The 22,772-nt window shown below is 39.4% G+C and overlaps 1 protein-coding gene across 3 annotated transcripts in view; it reads right to left on the minus strand.

Annotated features, from left to right (window-relative positions):
• LAMA1 (laminin subunit alpha 1) overlaps positions 1–22,772 on the minus strand; it is a 163,067-nt gene that overhangs the window by 73,758 nt on the left and 66,537 nt on the right. For all 3 annotated transcript variants that reach the window (XM_075920947.2, XM_075920946.2, XM_089776301.1), the window contains exons 14-30: positions 21,523–21,734; positions 20,435–20,546; positions 19,519–19,629; positions 18,608–18,735; positions 17,796–17,882; positions 17,345–17,556; positions 16,240–16,346; positions 14,970–15,150; positions 10,711–10,847; positions 6,949–7,185; positions 4,917–5,060; positions 4,389–4,568; positions 3,574–3,759; positions 2,760–2,887; positions 1,773–1,893; positions 1,499–1,636; positions 245–366 (exon numbers count right to left, since the gene is read on the minus strand). In XM_075920947.2, the coding sequence (XP_075777062.2) occupies positions 245–366; positions 1,499–1,636; positions 1,773–1,893; positions 2,760–2,887; positions 3,574–3,759; positions 4,389–4,568; positions 4,917–5,060; positions 6,949–7,185; positions 10,711–10,847; positions 14,970–15,150; positions 16,240–16,346; positions 17,345–17,556; positions 17,796–17,882; positions 18,608–18,735; positions 19,519–19,629; positions 20,435–20,546; positions 21,523–21,734 (2,543 nt within the window). The remainder of the gene's footprint in view (positions 1–244; positions 367–1,498; positions 1,637–1,772; positions 1,894–2,759; positions 2,888–3,573; positions 3,760–4,388; positions 4,569–4,916; positions 5,061–6,948; positions 7,186–10,710; positions 10,848–14,969; positions 15,151–16,239; positions 16,347–17,344; positions 17,557–17,795; positions 17,883–18,607; positions 18,736–19,518; positions 19,630–20,434; positions 20,547–21,522; positions 21,735–22,772) is intronic.

Genomic DNA, 22,772 nt, shown 5'->3' on the forward strand with positions numbered 1-22,772 from the left:
CTGCATCCAGCAAGAAACTTAACTGGTTTATTCTCTCTGACTTATGCAATTCAAAATCCTCTCAAAGTTAACTCGGAGGCTGGATAATTCCCAGAACAAGTTTCAGCCCCATACAGATAAACATAGATGACATACAAACCCCTACCAATAAGATGTAATAAAGATGGGCCCCTTTATTGTCAGGCTACTAGCAAGCCCCAGCACAGTGATCAAATGCTCATCAGCATTCAGAATGTTTGGTTACCTCATGGGGTTGGTTCGGGGACAGGCACAAAGAGAGCAGTCATTGACAGATCCAATTACTTTCCCATAGTAGCCTGGGGCACAAGCACTACAGTGCTCGCCAGCTGTGTTATCTCTGCAGTTCTGGTACACAACAAGAAATGTAAAACAGCCACGAGAATTTTATCATCTCTCCAATCAATAAACAGGTACAGTCTTTACTAATGATCTTTAATATCACAGACAGCATTTTCTGTGTTGAAAATCTTTTTGTATTTCTACAAATCAGCCGATCACAAGCATGCTTTTATTTTCCCTCAGTTCCCTGCCAACCATGCTGACCTAATTTTTTTTCCTGATCCTCAGATGTTTTTGATATACGCTAATATGAATTCCATTAAAGACAGGAAATGACAGTACTAGGAACAAAAGCTATTAAAAAATCAGCTGGCTGCTTGGAAGTAAAACGATGTTTCAATAGTTAAGATAACTGAATTACAAAACAAGTCCGCACACCCCCTATTTAATTAGTCCATACAAATTAACATTAGTCATCCAGGGCAGTTACTTGTATACACTTAAACCCAGTAAGATTGGCTGACATTTACTGGAGTAACAAACTTTGGATTTATAATTTGTGGTCTTAAACTTGTAAGATTGTAAACCCCCAGGGTTCTTTCTGACTCATGTTTTAGCATAGGGTTAGGCCTGGCAAAGCAAAAAATGCTCATAAGACTGAGGGAGAGTAGGAAACATTATTTTAAAATGTGAATTTAAAATGCAACTCAAAGAAAGCAAGCCAGCCTTGAAAAGCAAGTGCAACAATTATTTCAAAACAAAACACATCAGAGAAAATTCTTACAAGAGATTGTCTGGTCCTTGTATAATTTTGGGGGTGAGAGCTAGTACATTGCTACTTTTCATCTTCCACCATAAGGTATCTATGCTAAACTTGACAAGGCCCAAGGTCTGGGCCTTTAAATCTCACAGCAAAAAGAGAAAATAGGTAACAACTGCCTAGGACATAATAGAAACCAAGACAATCACATGTAATAGGAATTTCGTAAGTTTGAGGACTTGAGTAAGATCTGCTTTAAACATTTGGTGATTTCACAGGAAAAAAAACCTACTGAAACATTTTTCTATTAAGCTAACATGCATGTGTTCCCACTTAAGTACCCCAGCCTCCTGTGCTTCAGAAATTCTTTCCTGATCTGGTATACTCTGGATGTTGGATGTCCTGGCAAAACCAACGCAACAATGGAAACGTACATACCAGGCACTTTCCTGTTTCCAGATCACAGATCTCACTGTGGTTGTTACACTGACATGGCACACAAGGTGCAATCAGTTGGCGAGGTTCTTTCACATTCAGGCCTACATGTTTTGCCCTGTAATACCCCGATGCACAGCTCTGCATGGGTAGATGTGGGGTAGATAAGAAAAATGAATAAATAAAAATGGGTGAAAACAGTTTCAGCTCTTTTAAGATGTTTTATCTGAAATAAAGACACGTTGAAAGGTATTTTGTCTGATAAGCAGTTGCGTACCTGACATGAGAATCCAGCATAACCAGTAGGACACTCACATTGCTCTATGAGGTGTGCTGTTTCTCTGCCAAAATGCATCTCCTCAGCCTTCACTGCTGTTTCTATTGAGATATTTGCAATTCTACAAAAAATGTTTAGATGAAGAGGAAGAGAACATGACTATCTAGTGAAGAACATGAACCCTAATGATAAAAAGTTCAGATCCAAACTTTTGTATAAAGTTCAAGGATCAAAGATTTTTGGAACAAAGCTTTTGGTTCAGCATGTCAAAGCCACAGAGTTTGATGTAGAGCTAAACTTCTTCAAAATTCAGGTGTGTATTGATTTGGGGGGTTAGTTAGGGCCCATCTCTGATAAGTATTCTCTTATTGCTTAGCAAACAAATATCATCTCAGTACCATTTTAGTCATCTACACTTGTTCAAAGTGAATGCATAGTGGGGTCATTCTGATGTGGAAGTGTTTTACGACAGTAGCGAGGAAGCATACAATCACGACCAACACTTTCACGTGCAATAAAATTCTCTTTTTATTTTCCCATGAAAAAGCTTGTTTTTCATTTGAAAATTAAAGAGTTCATTTAGAGTATTTACAGGTTGATCCTCTCCAGTCTGGCACTAAAATGAAGGAATTTAGAGGAGACCCTGCTTCTGTTCAGGCAATAGATGCTTATGTCTTAATTATTCTAAAGGTTTAACTTTTAGAACCTCATGTCCACAGTTAATAAGTAATAATGGCTGAACCCCTCTATACTCTGATCCCATCATAATTTCCCACAACTATGAAAAATTAGCCATCAGTTTGCACAACTGTGACAATTTAAATTGATACAAATATAAAATTATTCATCAATGTTATAATAAATAAGATTAAATCCATCAAAATTATAATAAATAAAAATTGACATCTGCCAAGGTTAGTTAGGAGTATTTCTAGATAAAGATCAAATTAATATAAGAACATTTACCAGGTTCATAGGATGCTTTACCTGCTTTGCTGTAATCCTTGACCATACGATGCCTTAATAAGGATATATTCAATGTTGCTAAGCACTGACATGAAATCAGAACGTGTGACAGATTGGTCAGACACGGAGTTAAAGTATTTCCAAACATGCTAGATGGAAGAAAATTCATTTGCATTAATTAAATCAGAAATATTCATGGCCACATACTTGTATAGAAGAAACAGTCTTTCCCCCTGCGGCCTTCCTTCCTTGAGAAATACAGTCATTAATCACTGTGACCTGGTCAAAGGAAGCTAAGTGCATCTCATTCTGGAATACACCTGCACCACTCTGTGAAGCTGGGCAGAAGTGATTGATAGAGAGCAATAGAAGCCGTTCCTTTCCTCCCTTTGCACTTTGCATGCTGGCCCCAACACATTCCTAGTCCCTGCCAGGCTACGAGTCAACTCCCAAGAGTTAATATCCTTTCTGACAGAGCAAAGTAATATCACTAAACTGCTAGACTGGCCCATGAAAGCAACTTTCCAGGACATTACATCTGCTAATGCAGATTTCAGTCTAATTTTCAAAAGCTTCCTATAATTAACATTTTCAAAGCGTTAAATAAACAAGTAAAGAAACTCAGTTTCTGTTTCATTCCCATTCATTTTCATTAAATGACATTAGTCAGCCATTTTTCTCTTACTGTGTATCTTAATGCAAATGCTTTATTCACTGAGTTTCACTTTAAGAAGATATTCATTTATCAAAAAACTCACAAATATTTTTTTTTATGAAAGATCATCTTTATTCACTTACATTATCACCCCTCCCTTGTTCAAATGTTTTAGCTCACCTCCTTCATTTCTACTTCCTCCTCACTTCTTACTCCATTTTGTGGGGCAGAGATATCCACATAGATGACCAATTTACTAGTGTGACCCCCCTTTATCAGAATCTGTGGTTCGAAGTTTGAGGTGCCAAAGCCATCCAAAGCATAAAATGCAACAGTATACTTCAGTTTTCCTCCATAGGCCATAAGCTGTTTGGATGACACATTATTGCATTTATTCTCTCTAAGGATACTGTTTAAAAATATATCACTGCAATCAGAAGACTTGCATCTGTCTGTTCTTTGAAGACTTTTATAGACTTGTTATAGACTTAAACTCAGCAAATCCTGCAACAACGTTAAATATGCATTTCTTAACAAACCTTGCAAACCTATTCATTTCATAGCAAACCTTGAAAAAGCAGAAGCCTATAAAATACTTTTTATAGGCTTCTGCTCTTTCAAGGTTTTCTATGAATTTTCATTTAATTTCTCGGTATTAAAAGTTTATTTAATCTATTTACTATAGGACATATTATGGCTGATGTCACTGGTTATTTATATCACCAACATTTCCCCATACTAACCCTTCAAAATATCATAGTGATACAGTATTGATGCCCCAAGACCTAACAGATAGGTAAAACCGCATGGGAAAACATGCAATGTGAATTAATAGTTATGTATGACACAAGTCCAACAATTTTAAATTAAGAGTGTTTCAACTTTTAAATTGAAATAGTTGATTTAATGCAAAAACATATGCAATCAGGGTAAGACACCATTATCATGATAAAATGACCATCTTCATGAATTCTTCTTAGCTGAAAATATCTCACCTGGTCTCCCTGGAACTGGCCTGGCAACCTCCAATAAAATGGCTCAGTTTTCAAGTGCTGTCTGACAATTGCGGCATCCAGCAAAACATCAGAAAACTGAGAAAACACCCCCTCAGTTGTCCCAGTGAGATTACTTTGAGAAACCACATGCAGAATGGACTGTTCTGGAGTCAAGATTACCTACAATACCAAGAAGAATAGAAACACCACACAGTATTATTTAATGTACTGTAAATAGTTTCAGCTTATGTGAAATTTTAAAAACTCTATTTAGGAGGACTATAGCCATGTTACTAAAATGGAATTGTAGTCTTTATGATTATCTTTTAAATATTTTCAGCAGTGAAATACGTGCTTTTAGAAAAGGGAATACTAGTGCTTAACTTCCTCAACATAACTTTTTCTTCTTTCATTCTCTCCCCACATCTTTTCCATACATGAGTCAGTGGACCAAATTCAGCTCTGAATGACAGAACTATGCAATTTCATTCAAAAATTGGACCCAAAAGTTTATATAGCTTTACATACCGGAATTCTCACATGCTCTTCTAATTCTGAACAAATCTCAGACAGCCCAAAACAGAAACAAGGAGTGCATCCTAAAGGGTTGCTAGCATGGAGAGCAAAGGTTCCAGTCTTGCATTCACTGCAGTGCAACCCAAATACATTTTCCTGAAGAAAAAAATACATATGTTTACATTTTATTGTTCTGTTCTGAATAAAAGATAATCCTTTAGGAAAGGCAACGCTTACCTGCTGTACAAATGGTGCAGCAACAAGTTTATAATAGGTATTGTGATTGCAGCAGTTGTGCAGTAGATACAATTTTCTATTGCTATATATTATTGACATTTTTTAAACACAGATCTAATTTATTTTCAAGCAAAAATCAGATGTTGGAATATTCAAGTAAAAATCAGCAACCACAATTTAGAAAAAGATGGAAAAATTGATTCCAAATTGATTTTTTATTTCTAATAAATAGGATGAGTCACAGAGAAAGGTATATCTCAATGTGAGTTAGGATGGCAGACTCTGGCCCTGCGTGTGCTTCTATGAAATGCATCAGTGAGCTCAATTTGATTTCGAGTAGACAGAGTTCATTAAAAAAATACAGTACTACAATGAGCATTGATCAGCCCCCTTCACAGAACCCTCAAGAGAGAGAGGCCTTTTACCCATTTCAACATCTCCTCATTCACGTCTATGGAGAAAAACTTTTGTTCTATCGTGTATTGACTTTTAGGTGTAGATGTTCATCTTTTTGGGCTATTTATATCCCTAAATTTACTTGCACAAGAACATCTTCAGTGTTTTTTGGACACAGGTCTGATATCACAGATCTTACTAATATCAATAGATTTACATGAAACCCTGGCCATTTGCAGTGGATGCTCTAGCACTGGCTCTTGCTTTCCCGCCCCCCTCTGCTTCTCTCTAACAGAGGCAGCAGTGGGAGGATAGGAGGGAGAGAAAGTCACTACCTGACTACCAGATAAACATAAGTAGTTATTTACATCCCTACTGTGTATAAATGTTTTCTCTGCATTAGCTATCTCTACAAAGTGGGGAAAGCAATAATTATCTGCCAAAAGAGAGAAGAGAGGGGCATATGCTTGTATATTACTAAACAATGACACGAAAAAAATTGTTCTCCCAAAAGCTTTACAACTATCTCCTTTCAGTTGGTGCATTCTGAAGATTTCATACCTGTAGCACAACATCCCTAGTGCGACTTAGAATGAGACAATGGATTTTTCTCTGGCATTGGGTTGACATGTTATCTTTGAAATACTAACACTGTCAGAACAGTTTTTCTGTATGGATATGTCTCTCTCTTGTGTAATATATCTTCAAGAGTTGCACTAAGAAAATATCCCAAATATTCCTTTAAATATGAAATCAGAAAATATTTGTTGTGATATTGGATATTGCTATTCTTTACCCTACTGATGAGGCAAAAATCACACAAGAAATAAAGAATGAAACAAAATTGGACTACGAGGAACTTGCATAATTAAAACTTTTTGATGTGATATTCTTGCCATTGAAAATCTTTTGTTACATAGCTAACCAGTAAAATCCTGGTCTCCATTAAGTCAATGGCAAAACACCTATAAGTTTAATAACTCTTACAAACATTCTCAGAATTCACAGCCAGTCTTTTGTCTTGTGATAACAGGCTTTTGTACCCATTTTGAAACAGAGAGAAGCTTATTAATGAAGCATAAAAATAAAACAAGTGTACCATCATTCATTTCGATCTACAACATGAGCTGATGTCCCAGAGGGCACTGTGCACCATAAAAAAAGATTGTCACAGATATTTTCTTGACCCTCACTGTAGTTTTGTAAGCTTATCAATGATTCAACATACATATGGACCTGATTCTGGATTCCTAACACAGAAAAATCCTCATAGATTTTTTTGAGAATTTTACCTTCAGGATCATATCTAATAATCTGATGACCACAAGCTGGAAATAAAAGTTATAGGGCAATTTTACAGCAATGGAACAAACAAAAAACAGCAATCTCTTATTCCTGTTGAATATTATACCTTGCAGGCACAAATGCCACTTTCTTCTTCACAACTACAGATTCCTTGATTCTCATCACACCTGTCTGCTTTGGTGCCACTCAAGTCACAGTCACAGGAAACACAATCTGGGTAGTCCCTATAGCCTAAGGCACACCTAGAACAGTCTTCTCCTCCAAATTCATCTTTACATTGACATTGACCAGTCTGTAAGTCACACTGTAGACTGGTAGAACCTACATCACTGCAGTTACAGGCCTAAAAAGAAAAATAAGCAGGAATTTTAAGTTCTCATAGTTCATATACAGTAGATATAAAGAAGCAACTTTATTTTAACACACTACTTAGTCAGTGTACTGTGGCAAATATTAAAGAAAGCAACATTTTCCAACAGTTATTACACAACAATATATGATATAAGGCAAGACTTCCTAAGTGGGGAGCAGTGAAAAGAAAAAACCGTGATATTTCTAATACCTTATGGTAAATATTGAGAAAGTTTGTGTTTAAATACAACAATCAGTTTAAGTTTCTTAAATACAATCAGTTTAAGTTTCTTAAGTTTCCAATTTGCACTTGCTTCAAAGTACAAGAAAGTTAAGTTATAAATCCCTACAGTGTAGAAAGGGGAACTGCGTTCAAATTACTTGATTATGCTTTTATTCAATCCTTGGCCCATGTTTAGAGGGCATAATGCCACCGAGCACTAGGGAACTAAAATCCTGATTAATCAGTTAACTTTAGGTTAACTAACCCAACATTTAACCCATTAACCGACTAAGCAGAATCCCAGGTGTGGGACCTCTCCAGCAGAGCTTGAAGCAGCTCCCAGCCCACGGGGTTTCTGCTCCTAGCCCCACGCGGGGCTGGACCCCAGTCCAAGCAGCCAGCTGCGTAGGACTGGTTGCCAGGGCCAGCTCCCAGCCTCAGTCACCAGCCACGTGGGTGGCCGTGGGGCTGGAGCAGCCCTCCACCCATGGCAGGCGGCTTCAGGAGAGTCCTGGAGAGTAGCTGGCTGACAAGAGAGTAGCTGGCTGGCTGACATTCACTCTCCTGCTCCATCCCAGGGGCATGTTGGGGTTTGCCTGAGGTTGGAAGGGACCAGGAGGAATAAATGGCATTGGACCAGATCCTGGTCTGGAGCAGTGGCTACCTGCAGCTGATGTAATTTAGTTTGCACTCAACTGCACCAGGGCCATTTTAGTTCCAGGCTGGCCTACAGTGGGGAGCAGAAAGATGGTTTGCAGCTCAGCTGTGCCATGTGAAAACTCACTGCTGCTGAGGATTGAGCCCAGAGTGTATTGCTTGGTTCCAGGATGCAACTAATTTATAAAATATAAAAGAGAAATGCAAAGGGTAGCGAAAAGATGTGCATAATTTCCCTGTGACAGCTTTATGAAAATGCAACACTCTATTTTTCTAGCCTGGGAAATTCTGTTAGGGCTGCATCTACACTGCACCCTTACCTCGAAATAAGCTTATATAGAAATTTTGAGGGAAATAGCTTATTTAAAAATTTGACACTGTCTACACAGCACCAAATTTCGAAATAAAGCACTATTCGGAAACGTCCCTTAACCCTTGTGGAATGAGGTTTTGCATGGATGTCGGAAAAGCGAACCCATTATATTTCGAAATAACAGGCACACTCAAAAGATGCAGTATAGCTATTTCGGGATACTTCTAGGATAGTGCCGCAGTGGGGACATAGCCTTAGGAAACATTCAGGATTTGCTATGTAGTCAATAAAGCACTGGGCCATTTGACAGAGTGTGGAGTCACACCATTCAACAGGGAGACCCAGGAGGGTTTGTGCCTCCTCACCTCAGTTCCCCCTAAGCTTCATGGCTGCGTAGCTTCCCATAAAGCTCTGCACAAGGATCAGGGCTGCAGCAGGGAGAGTTATCTCTCCCCAAGCCATGAAGTTGCCAGAGCTGGCACAAACCCTCCATAGCTAGAGGGAAAAGGGACTCCTCCTCATTGGTCCCAGCATGGAGCTACTCAGGTAAGCCCAACCCCCAGCCACCTGACTCACCTTGAATCCCTTCCTAACCCCGTGCACCCTTCTGCATCCTTAAGCCCTCATCCCTGGCACCACTCCAAAAGCCCACACCCTCAGCCCAGAGCCTGTACCCCTTCCTACCTTCCAACCCAACCCCCATCCTGAGCCCCTTCCCAAGTCTAGAGCCCACCTCCTGTACCCCAAACCTCTCATCCCTATCCCAACCTCATCCTAGCCCTAAGCCCTCAACCCCAGGCCCACCCTAGAGCCCGCAACCCCAGCCAGAGCCCTCACACTCCTGCACCCCATCTCTTTGCCCTAGGCCTGAGCACACCCTCCCTGCCCCCCACAGTCAGCATCCATTGGCCTCCACTCCTACCACATGAATTTTGCAATGTGCACCAATATAAAGGTGATGTGACGCACATCACTGCCACATCGGTGCACATAAGAAAATACATTCCACCCAGGAAAAAATTAGAGGGAACGGTGTTTCCAACTCCTCCTCTGGCTGAGCAAACAGACACAGAGGTCTGGCACGATTCTGCCCCAAATATTCATAATTAGCTGATGATGTAAAAATTTAAACCTTGGCTGCCAAACAATCAAGAACTTGTTATAAATCAATGAGATTGCAAATTTTATTGAGCGATTACACTAATTTTGTTGCAATCCTGATTTTTAAAAAATTAAATAAATGCAATAATTTGACTAAAGTCTACTCAGCATTAAATTCTTGCATTACTTTTTAGATCTAGTTCCCTTCCAAGAATCACCAGTGTACCAAATTATGGGACTGTGTTTAGTGACATGTTGTGGCTATATTAAAGTATAGCCCAATGCCTTTTTCAGGGAGGGAATTAACTGGTTGAGGTTAATTGCCTAAAAATGAAAACTCTCCCAGCTGGTTACTGCTCCACAGGAACTGTCCTGAGCTGGTATTCTCACTGCTTAATTATAAACTTTTAGCGTACTTCATTGATCTGTTGAGAAGAGGACCTTGCCGAAGCAATAAAAGACTCAGTTTTTCTGATCTCCACATTACTTGCTTGGCCATTCAAGCTACTCACTAGAACCCTGCATGGATACAAAATTTGTATCCACATCCATATCCACAAAAATGAGCTATACCTATCTGCAGCCATATCTGCAGATATGGACACCCATGGATATATATGGATTTGCAGAGCTATACTAAATACCACCATAATACTTGGACCAAATTACTTCTCCATGCATGAAACAGGAATCATCCCCTAACATTTATATAAATATATTGTTAAGATAAGTTTATGATAGTCTATATTTTTTATATAATGGCCAAAGAGTCGAAAACATACAATGTACAATAGCTATTTTTTAAAATGAATTAACTCAGATATAGTGGCTTTTATTGTTCTTAGAAGCACAGTATTGCACAGTAACCAGATTTCCTATGAAGAGTAACTATTATAGATTCCAGACCTACTGCATCATTGGCTAGCGACAAAAAAACATATGGGCAAAGTTTTAAAAGGAACTCTGCTGCAGTCCAAAGCACACACTCTATCCAAGATTTTCAAAGATGGATGTCTACACGCTTAAGGTTGTAAATCCACACACAGATGTCTATGCAAAAGTAGCACGATTGAAATTCTTAAGTGCCCAGCAGATTCCACTCAAATCAGGCATGCAGCATTCAAAACTTGAGGACACTTCTGACCAACTTACTTACTGGTAAATCCCTTACTACAATATGCATTTCTTAAAATAATAGCAGAATTTTAGGATGCATACAATACCTTGCAGCCAAGCTCAAGATGAAGACCCCAAAAATTGTCCTCACAGAGTTCACATTTTGGTCCCTGTGCGTGTGGAGGACAGATGCACTGTCCAGAATCCTCATTACAGTTGTTCTGAGTATGAGCACAATCACAAGCTGCAAGAAAAATAGGTTCAAATGATTAGTTTTGCCATTCATTGGGCTCCTTTCCCCATAGCAGGGCAAGAAAGTAAGTTCAAACATTACTGATAGCCTTATTTTCCTTCATTATTCTCTATAGCTCACCCATTACAGTGGAAGCTCCCCAACAGCCTAGATCATTGAAGAACAAAATGTGAACATAATTCAAGTACCTATTCATGATGGGTAGTTGTATATGTAAGGCACAGCTCTGCATGGAGGGTGAAGCTTTACCACCCTATGGAAACATACCCAAGAGGCAGCATGTCTGCATTCATGATGCCTAAGAGGATGTAGCTTATGGCCCTATTGTCTTTCTCCTCATTTCAAGGGCTCATGGCGTAAGGAGGGACTGCTCTGAGCACACTGAACACAATAGTGCCGTCAGCTCCTAATCCCTTCCAACTGGGCTTCCACATCAGGGCTCACCACAATCTGGTCCCTAGTTCTTAGTCACACAGACTTTTGTGTCACACTATAGTTATACTGTGCTCGATACATGTGCATAATACTATTCAGAGAGCAGAGGAGTTCCATATGATTGTTAACAGTAAAACAGTCCCCATAGCCTTTACGTTTTCAATTCTTTGCCTTCATCTGCTTAAGCGCTATAGATGTAGGCGAAAGAAAGAGCCTAAAGCATGGGCCTGGTGCCTGAACCAAAAAACATAAAACAGTTATTCTATGAGTAACAGACAGGCCTTGTCAGAAGCAGATGGTTGCTTGTAAGTCAGCGTCTCTTGGCACTAGAACTGCTAGCACAGCTAAAAGCACATGAAATATGTAAATACATTCCACCCAGACAGTATAAAGACACCTCAACTTAGTAAATGATAAAACAGTTTGAAACAGCAGGAGTGAAAACATAACAATGGATGGTGAATAGGAATGCTTTGGAGGAAAGTACTAAGAGAGGTTCCCAAATGTATCATTAATGTATAAGATGATACGTAAGGTGTGTATCATAGATTGCTTATCTCCTTCTATAAATGTTGGGGTAGCTTGCTCTCTGTCTGGCCTAGGGAGCAATAGTGAATCCATTATTATTGACTGAGCTATGTCCACTGTCACAGGTACAAACACATAGCAGCTCAGGGGCTGTGTGGCTACTGTGGAAGAAAACATTGTCCTCACTCTGAGTTTGTAAGCAACAAGTAGCTAGAGGCAGTTTTATTACGAGCTGCAGCAAGGGAAAAACTGGTTTGGACAGGGGGGAATTCCCCCTCCCCCCCCCCGGCAGATCTTCGAATACAAGCAATTATGAAGCAGTTTATATACTGTCTATTAGATATAATAACAATAACAATTAGTCTCCTTCCCATTACAAACACCAATGGCTAACAGTTATTTAGTCCCACCCAGATGCTCCTTATCTCAAGGTCCCTGCCAGAGTCAGCATTCTATCCTTATCTCCATATGGAGGCGAGAGGCAAAGGCAGCGTCTAATTACAGATCTCGCGTTGTCAGGCCACAGACTTAGCCTGACTCTTGCTCTCTTGTTAACAAGACCAAGATGGCTGCACACAAATTCCCTTATTCCCTTTTCCTGCCTCCACACTACCAATGACTATTAGGGTGCATCTAAACTGCACCCGTAGCTCGAAATAAGCTATGCAATTTGAGCTATGCAAATTGTGTAACTTATTTTGAGTCAATTTTAAAATAGCTTATTTTGTAATTTGGTGCGCTCTACTCGGTTCCAAATTTTGAAATAACCCACTATTCCAAAATGTCCCTTAATCCGTATAGAACAAGGTTTACAGCGACGTCAGAATACAAAGCCCGTTATATTTTGAAATAATGGACGTGCTGTTAAGATGTGGGATAGCTATTTCGGGATACCTCTGACATCCCGAAATAGTGCTGCATTGTACAGGCCATCCTCGCTATAAGTCCAAGATACATTCCAGAAAACTTGGACTTATAGCAAAACAACTTAAAGCAAGGAATTTTTTCACCTGCAGCTGACTTCCATTTGCGCAAATTGCAGGGGGCATGGGTGGGGGAACTTAAGAGCAGGGAATGGGAAGACTTACAATGCATGGGAATGGGAAGACCTGCAAACGTCAATGATTTTAGTGAGGAATGGATGTATACCGGGGCGACTTATAGCGGGGACACCCAGACGTACCCATAATGTACTTCATTCGGCAATAAGCATACCTTGGGTGCCTTCATATCTTATCTGAGTCTGTGGTCTTTGGGACTATTACACTAGCTACCTGCATAGAGCTGGCATGATATCCTGAGGGAACGTATAAAAACGCATGCAGACGAACATTTATCATCACTGACAGAGCAGATCACCTGTCAGTATGTCACATCAGTGAATCCTGAGTTTACTACATCATTGTTCTAACTTACTACATAAGATACAATGATGAACCCTATAGGGACACCTGTGAATAAATTTTCTAAATAATGGGTCAAATTCTCTTCTATATCAGAGTTCTGCTTGGTGCCAGGAAGAGGGGGAAGCCAGTTATACATGGGTAGCTCTGCTCTAGTCCTAGGGTCTGTTCTGACTCCCATCACTGGCATGTGGTCCCTAAAAGACTATATGCCAGGAGATGACTGGAGGAATTGAGTGGAGCAATTCCCACTCACCTCCTCTTGATCTCCAGCGGAGGGCAGCTGACACTCCCCCCATGGAATTCTCCATTGGGCTGCTGCTGCTAGCTTCTGATATGTGTAAAGAGTAGGGATGTTAAGTAGCGGTTAATTAGCTAATCGAGCAGACAACGGAAATTCCATCGACTACTCAATTAGTCAATAAGGGCAATTTCAGCACTCACTCCCAGTTTATGCCGAATCTCAGCACAACACCTCCCTCCTCCCCCATTGCTGCTCTGCATTATTAAAAAGACAGGGAAGTCAGCGCGAGAGGACGCTGGCTGAATCCCTGGTCCTGAGTCTCAACACAACCATTCCCCACTCTCACCCATGCTCTGCATTATTAATGGAACAGGGAAGCCGACGTGAGAGGACACACACAAAATCAGTAATTAATAAAAAGCTGGAATGAAAATGCAGCCCAGTATATCTGCTATAGATTATTCAAACATTATGGGGATAGGCTTTAATTGAAGAACCTGGACTGACACATAGAAAAATATACATTATCAGGAGGGAGAGTAATGTTTGAAAACATATTATAACACTTGGAAAGACTGTTAGACATGTATAATTTAACACGGCCATAGGAAAGGATTTCTTTTTAGAAATTTAGTGTCAAATTTTGTATTTGCTTACAATAATTACCCTAAATATTATGAAAAATGTAAATGTAAACTACAAAAAATATAGAGTTTAAGAGAAAGTGTGAATGTGTGAAGGTCTATTTAATATATAAAAAATTATGTCTGGAAAACTCAAAGGGCCTAAAAGATTTAGCACCCTTTGAGAATTTCAGATTTAATGCCTACAATACATACAGATGTACAATCTCCACATTACATATTACCCACTGTTGTATTCTGTGTGAAACAATGGTGATATTTCCAGTCAGATAAGAGGTGATATTCCTTTAGCTATGTGGTGTTTCAAATGAACTGTTTAGCATATCGAACCATTTATTACAATGAGGATTTGCTTATTTTTTTGATTAACATTTGATCATCATACTGTAGCTAAAGATTGTTTTACAACCAGATGATAATATTGCATATATATCAGTGATGTAACCTCTCAAGCTTTGGAACACACAAAATGCAGAAAAAAGAATGAGGAAAGGGGAAAAGTGAAAACAGAAAAAAATATAAAACATTATTCATTTTTACCTTTTATATTTTGGGAGCAAAGAGGAGAAAGCGACTGGAGGAGTAGAGATTTTTGGCAAGAGATTGCTGAACAATTTACATCTGTATATTTCTCCTGCCAATATTTTATTACTTCTCAATATTTAAAAGTAATCACTTCTTAGAAAGAACCAACGTTTAAACAACCCGATTTTTAAAAAAATGTTCAGTAGAAGTATTGCCAGGGACATATGAATATTTCTTAAACAACTGACCTTTCCTGAAGTGTAACATAAAATACTTCATTGAGAGAAATGCCCAAAGTGGAACAAACTCTAAAAGAACCCAGATTAGGGCTTACGTGTACAGCCACCATCCTGGAATGCATAAAAGCCATGAGCACAACGATCACACTTCTCCCCAGTCACTCCTGGTACACAGTGGCACTGTCCTTCATCAGTACAGTCCTCTGACACTGAGCCATATTGACTACAATTGCAGGGAAGGCAGCCAAGTCCAGTATTCAGGCCATAAAAGCCATTCTGTTAGACAGGAAGGAAATCACATTTCAGCTAAATTTCCTAACTCTCTAAAATGCAAACGTATTCTCTCTCTTTGATCACTTCATATCATCCACTCCTGCCACCTGACTTCCATGAATGTAGGCTTTGTTTGGCTGGGGGAGCAGGTGGAAGAACTCCCCTTACACTTCTCATTTCAGTGGAGTACTGGAGTCGATGAGAGAGCGATCAGTAGTCAATTTAGTGGTTCTTTTCTAGAATCACTATATAGATTCCTGGGTATCGATCGCCCCAATACCGATCTCTGGGCAGTATAGACCTGCCCTTAGGCTTAACATGGCATGTTCAGAGACAGGAATGCTGTAATATCTTCTAACCTAATTTGTTAAAAAGATACTCTTAAGGTTTTCTAGGGTATGTTTCTAGGGAAATTCAAATCTCGAGCTTCATTTGCAAGTGCGGATGACTACATTACCCCCGCTAGCTCGAACTAGTGGGGTAGTGTAGACATACCCTGAGGTAGTATCTTTTATTGGACCAACTTCTGTTGATGGGATGGTACAAGGTAGGTATGTGATTGTGTACTCATTTAAATGGTAAACCACTGATCTTGTGCTCATCAATTAACCTTCAGGTTACACTCAAGGCTGCCCTTCCCCATGCTTGTGGGAGCTCCTGCCTGCCTCCCTCACCACACTATTCCTCTGATACAGCCAGTTCCCCACTCATACCAGCTCCCACAGAGCCACCTCCTTCCCCTCACCCCCCGCATGTAAACATGTAATGGTTGAAAATTTCAGCGGTTGCATGTTTACAAAACAAAATAACGCTGCATTCTAACATCCCTAGTACAAGCTTTCCAGTGACACAGAAATCTTCAGGGCTGGGGAAGGAAATCAGTGTGTGTGTGTGCTAAATGCAACACTGAAAACAGCTAAGTTGGCTGAAATTCAATTCAACCTTTCATGAAGACATCACCTTCCCCTTCTGACCTCTTTTTTATGCAATGGTAGTGCATTTAACTCGGCCAATAATTTCCTCTTTGCCATTGCATTTTGAACCTGGTGTTAAAAAATCTATATGTTGGCAATAGGGGGGTTCATTTCTTACCAAGCATGTATCACATCTTGGTCCAATCACATTTGGTTTGCAGTGACATAGGCCAGTCTCAGGATGGCAAATGTTGGAAAGGGAACCATTCACATGGCACTCACAGACTTAAAGAAAGAAAAAGGAACTTCTATTAGTACCTACAGATATGAATTCATTATTATACAGAACAACGTATCTCTGCAGAAAGCACAAATCCAACCGTTGTCTCCCATGTGTTAATACACCTAATTACCTATTATGTGTATTACATAAGTACATTGCAAAAAATTATTTTCTGATACTATTTTTCCTTACAAAGAAGGAGCAGGTTATCCTTGCTTGGAAACTTTAGATGTGTATAACTCCCTCTGTAGTCAGACCTCTTGTTCCTTTACAGTGGTTTACATACAATATTCAAGTTATAGTTTTAGCATTTTTGCTTTGAAAGTGGTAGTTAATTTTTAAACACTTCCCTTTGCTGTACATCCACACTGTCCTGGCCAAGCTGTCTTTCATGGCCAGTATTCCTGTGACAGGAATTCCACTGTCCACAAATGTACCTTTGATCCAATCACTGCTGTTCTTAAATCAGCCAGAGTTTATTATATTTACTGAGTGTCTCCCATGTCTCAGAAAGAAGTGTACCACTTCAACAGCACATCCAGTTCCACAAACAACACAGCAAGGTAGGAAATGTCTGGTATGGGTACCATGAATGTCAGTGCTGAGTGCAACAGTAGGTTTCACGAAACATAATGTTAAGCTGAATACAAACAGCAGCCTACGATCAGGTACACTTAATACATTTTGGCACTGCCCATTTCATCCATTTTTATCTGCAATGACCCAAGAAATGAATCAATTTGTCATTATTTTTAAAAATAAGTTATTTTAATTGAACCAACTAGACATGTACAAGCTAAAACTGGGGAACAATTTAACTTAACTGCTATATTTGCTCACTGAAACCCTCTCTACACTTTGTCACCCTAACTTGTCAGGTCAAATATCTTCACTGACTATAAGTTTCTCAAAACAGGGATCATGTCCTTCTCTCTGTTCTACAAGGTGCCTGCTAAATTTCTGGATGCTTTAAAACAAGACGATAACAGTAAGCACTTACCATGACAGCTTTTAGCAATCACTGCATCCCCGTAGTACCCATCCGCACACTTTTCACAGTGAGGGCCCTGAGTGTTCCCCACACATTTCAAACATTCTCCTGTAAGTGCATCGCAGTTTCCATCTTCTGTTGGATCTATATTGCCATTGCAGTCACAAGGAACACATGACTCGCCAGACACCAATGGATTTCCGTAGTAACCATTAGCACATCTGCACAATAATTTGGAAGAGTTATCATATTGGATGCAGGCATTTCAAATAGTCACCTCACCCAGCAAGTTTTGTTATTGACCAATGCAAAAATCCCCAGAATAAAACCAAATGGAGATATAACGAGAGGGGGAGGACAATATTATGACAGGAATATTCTCATACATTGATACAAACACTTCTGCCCATGTAAACAGATATGTGGCTGAGGATAACAACAATATAGATTTTACCCATACCTTTCACACCGTGATCCTGCATAGCCTGGCAGACACTTGTCACAGATAACTTCACCACTATTGTCCATGTGGCAGGTGGGACTAAAACTATCAATATTTTCACAATGTCATTATCAATGCAATAGTTTCAAACCTCTGTAAAATTTTAAATATATACTCTTCAGGTCCACTGTATCCACATTTATTGGTCAGCTAATTATTCCAAATTTGGGTAAGTCTTAACTGAACTCATCCAAATAAACTTCACAGTTAAAACACAAAGGATTATATAATGTTAAAGTGGGATTATAATTGTTAAAAATAGCCCCTCGGGAGATATTTAGGAATAAGATTTACAATTTTTAGCTTTCTAAAATTTGGCCCTTTCCTTATTAAACATAACGTGTCCGTTCACCACACGTAACTTTTTCAGATGCAACACTGATTCTCAACACTAACTCTGTCCTGCTTCACATTTACATTAAGGCCCCTTTACTCTGCTAGAATGGAATAATATGGCCCTAGTATAAACAAGAACCAGGCCTTTCCTGCCACAATTCAGCCCAGATCATTTGCATCTTCTTTCATTCCTCTCAATGTGTAAATTACACCATCTTAATTTCTCTGAGTTTCACCTGTGACTCTGTCTTTCCCCTGTCCGTCTAATAAAAAGTATTTCTTATGGGATGAATTATGAATTTCTCCTCTACTTTCATGTTTTTCTACATTCCCTTTTGACTATCACCTTAATTTTTTTTCTCCTGCTTTCTGTCTCCACTAACCCAGCAGATGTTGCTGAAGATGCAATTGTAAGTCTTAGGCAAGCAACTTACTTGTTTGTATCAGTTTTTAGTGGGCAGGCACATGGCTGGCAGTCCTCTGGTGTTCCTTGGGATGGATTTCCATAGAACCCTGGCAAGCACTGATCACAGGAAAGTCCTGTAGTGTTATGTTGACATGCCTGTAAGACATGCAAGAAATCTTTTCATATTTGTTCCTGATGGCTTTTCATCCCCAGAGAGATTTCAACATGAGTCCATGTTGAATTAAGATTCAAGGAGAGCACATGAAGAACAGAGCAAACCATTGGAAATACAGTTAATCTGTCTATATCAATAACAATAATTTCTAATTAAACCCCCTTGAACATTTTAGAATGCCCTATATACTAAATTAGACAAAAGCATTGCTTATATACAAAACTCAACCTATTCTGATAAATGTATACAAGTACAACAACAATCCTATTACATAGTTCGTGCTTGTTTATAGCTATTATATGTCTTTTGGTTTAAATTTCAGAAAAACTTCTGAGTAATAAATCCTTCCCCTACAAAAAATGCTTAATTCCCACTGATGTCACTCCGTGGAATTACATGTGTATCTGAGGACAGAATCTCATCCTACGCTGTGACATAATTCTGTTCCAATTCTGCTCAAAAGGGGTTTTACCACCACTATGAATGGGGGAGGGACTGATTTCTTGTTCGCTAACACACAATGAAAAAGGATTTCTTTACCTTAGTTCTGATTCTAGAACTATTACCGATTCCTCATTTCAAGTATAAGACTATAATGGACTTCTTAACTACACACATTGGGAACACAATTCCATAACCAATCTAGTAAATTCTGCAATGTCTAAATCTACTATAAAACTACTTGTCTCACTCTCCCACAGAAAAATGCTTTCTTAATTCCTAAATAGGTGCTCAAAGCACAAACACATTGAAAGATGACTTACAAAGCAGACACCGTGAATGTCACATTCAGTTGCATGGCCATGGCATTCGCAGGGTTGACAAATACCTCCAAAGAGTATTCCACCCACCCGGTAGTATCCAGAGAGACAGGACTGAAAGAAAAAAAATACAGTATAGTATGTGTTAAAGAACACATTGGAAATTAATAAAGAAAGCACTTCTGAAAACATACAGTCCGATTCTGCTCTCACACTGAATAGACTGCGGTTGTAACTCTACTCATGTCAGTGAAGTTACTTCTGATTTACACTGATATAAAGAAGATAAGTATTAGGTCTATAACAGTTACATATATAAGACTCTTTCTTATGAGACAATCAAAACAGATTCTGTCTGCTTTGCATAGTTGCTAAAGTTTTAATGGTGCTTTTCAAAAAGAGTAGTGCTTCGCACTGGCATGATTTGCTAAAAAGTTCCCCTCTGCTCTGCCACTCATGTTCCCAGGAGGATATGGCCATGCCATCTTATAGAATTCATTGCAAACTTGTAATGTTCTCTCCAGGTCTAGTCATCAAGATGCCTCCTTCATCACATAAGTCACATCAATAAACTCAGCGCTGACAATCCGATGTCAGAAAATGAAAATGGAATTTTGAACAGTGGCAGGCTCAAGAAAAATGGAATTACCACACCGTGGCAAACTTAGGGGAGCTTATACAGCTAATTTCAGCTGCAGAATTGATGTTGATGCCAGATGGTGTTTCTAGATGCTAACATCTATGATTTTATTTAGAGTATGCTGCCCCCATGTGATAATATACAGTATGTGTGTCAAATTGGATATACAACACTTAGCCAAAACATATTTTCCCATAACAGTACAAGACAATTTCTAATAATTAGATGATTAAAAAATGTGCACCTTTTGGGTAAATATAAAACAATCTGAGAAGTTACCTCACAGGAAATCCCAGTATACCCTTGGGGACATTCACAGTGTTCCACTTCTGCTGCCGATGACAGATCGATAGCATTAGCACTTGCCATATCCAGGGTGACAGAGTCCAGCCTGTGACCAAACAGGAAGCCATCACATGACTTGCTTGACCAGTATTCATTATAAACAGAAAGGTTTGCTGTGAACAATAAATCTTGTGGAGAGAATATTGCTAAATGCTGCTTCACGATGATGTCAAATACAATCCAGATAAAAATCCATGACTTTAAAGACTCACCAGAACATAATTTATAAAACTAATAACTGCAAGCTGGGAATAATAGCAGTTAACTGGAATGCAATGGCCTAAGCTCCTGAAGTGGTCCCATTATCAATGTTATCATAGCATCACTCCTGGCAGTGCCATCTCTTGTGTATCCTTAACTGAAAATTTGCATTCCTGTTCCCTTTTTTTGTCAAGAAAACCAGGGCACAACTGTCTGGGTACCACAGAGACATAGCTATAGGTAGGCCTAGATAGACTGCAGCCCACGCACTTACATCCAGACCCAGTCACCTCCTAGCTCCCCATTAGGGATGTGAATGCTAAATGGTCCCTTGAACTGGGCCTCTTTTAACATCCCTTCAGGTACCATGCCAACCTATTCCTTTATCATCAGCACAAACACGTTAACTCAACCAGTGCTGGGCTTGCTTGTTACATCCCAAAGTAAAACCACTGCATTGAGTGTCTGCAAGGTGTATCCTTCTTACAAAACACCCAAAAAGCCTAGAGACAACTGTCACTACCATGTGGCTATAAAGCAATTCTTTTTTAACACAGAATACGTTACTACTATGGGATAACTCTGAAACAACTACACACTTTTTTTTTATACATGCCAGAAAAATTCGTTTTTGGGATGAGACCATGCAAGAGATGATTCAGCTCACAGAGAATTCTTTGGGAGGAAGGAAATTAAAATCAGGTTTTAAATTGAGCATCTTTTGCCAACACTTTAGGAATATTGCCACAGTCAGTGATGTTTAGTATAAATAAAATTACCAAAAGCAAATTAATTAATCTGAATCATCTCTCATCACTCACCTGTATATGGCTCTCTTTGCAATGTTGTAACTGGCCCTGATCAGAAGATGAGTCACATTTGCTAAAACAGTCATCAGCCTGTCCCGATCTATAGCCTTTTTTGTATTAAAATCTATTAAATTCTCAGACATGAGCTTCACTGTATTAGAATACTCCTCATAGGGCTGCAATGACAACCCTTCAGATCTGGTGCTCAAAATCTGTCCATTGCCCTGAAATCAAGACAGATACATTGACACAGAAAGCCTAGGTTTAAGTACAGGTGCTAGCATGAAGGTACTAGTCAATAATTAGGTTCATTTTCAGTCCACACAATATATTTACCCACCGTACTTCAAAAAACTGGTAAAGTAATTGTGTGTTTTGTGGGTTGGATTTTTTTTAACTTTTCCACTGGTCACTGTAAACATATTCACAAACTGTGAGGTCTCTGTAGAGATGCCTGACAGCATGGCATGATGGCATGCATCTGTCCACACAGACTCACCTACTGCATAGAAGCCAGTGAAAAGCCACAGGTCTGCCAGTCTCAACAACTGACCATTACTACTTCAGCCCACTGCAACAGATCATGTGGTCAATTTTAAAGAAGATTGCTCTAATCTTACCTCAGATTTTAGAGGGTCAAAAATGAAGCTAAATTAAAATGACTACTGCAATATACTCCACTGAGGCTACACCTTTAAACCTGTGAGCAGCACAGTGCAGCAGCAGATTTGGGCATGTGGGGCTTGCGCTGCGGAGCTAGAAATAGAAGTGCAGGTGTTCAGGCTTGGGCAGGAGCTTAGACTTTGAAGCTCACCCTCCTTTGCTAGGCTTCAGGGCCTGAGAATGAACATCTACACAGCAGCATGAGTGTAGACCCCAGTCCTCAGCCTCACAGCTATGGGCTTCTGATTGCTGTGTACTCGTTCACTTAGAAAAACACAGCTCGTTTCCTAAGCAGAATGCTTTGCTGCAAATGTATTATCACCAGTGGCTCAGGCTCTCCATGAGCTATTTGTTAGTTTCTGGGTAGAGTTTAATATGCTGATTATGACTTCCAAGGCTTTAAGCATGACAGGGTTTTTGGAAAGAGCTGAAGATATGTTTCAAGAATGATAGGAGAGGAAAGAATAATTTTTTGGCACTATTGAGCTGATCAGAAAAATTCCAAGGAACTGTTTTTCCATCAGGCTTTGCTAATTTGTCAAAATTAAAGCATTTCTTGGAGATAGCTGGATTTCGGTCAAATCCTGACAGAACATGTG

The sequence above is a fragment of the Pelodiscus sinensis genome, chromosome 2 (assembly GCF_052426305.1).
Source record: "Pelodiscus sinensis isolate ZL-2025 chromosome 2, ASM5242630v1, whole genome shotgun sequence".
Classification (NCBI taxonomy): domain Eukaryota; kingdom Metazoa; phylum Chordata; order Testudines; family Trionychidae; genus Pelodiscus; species Pelodiscus sinensis.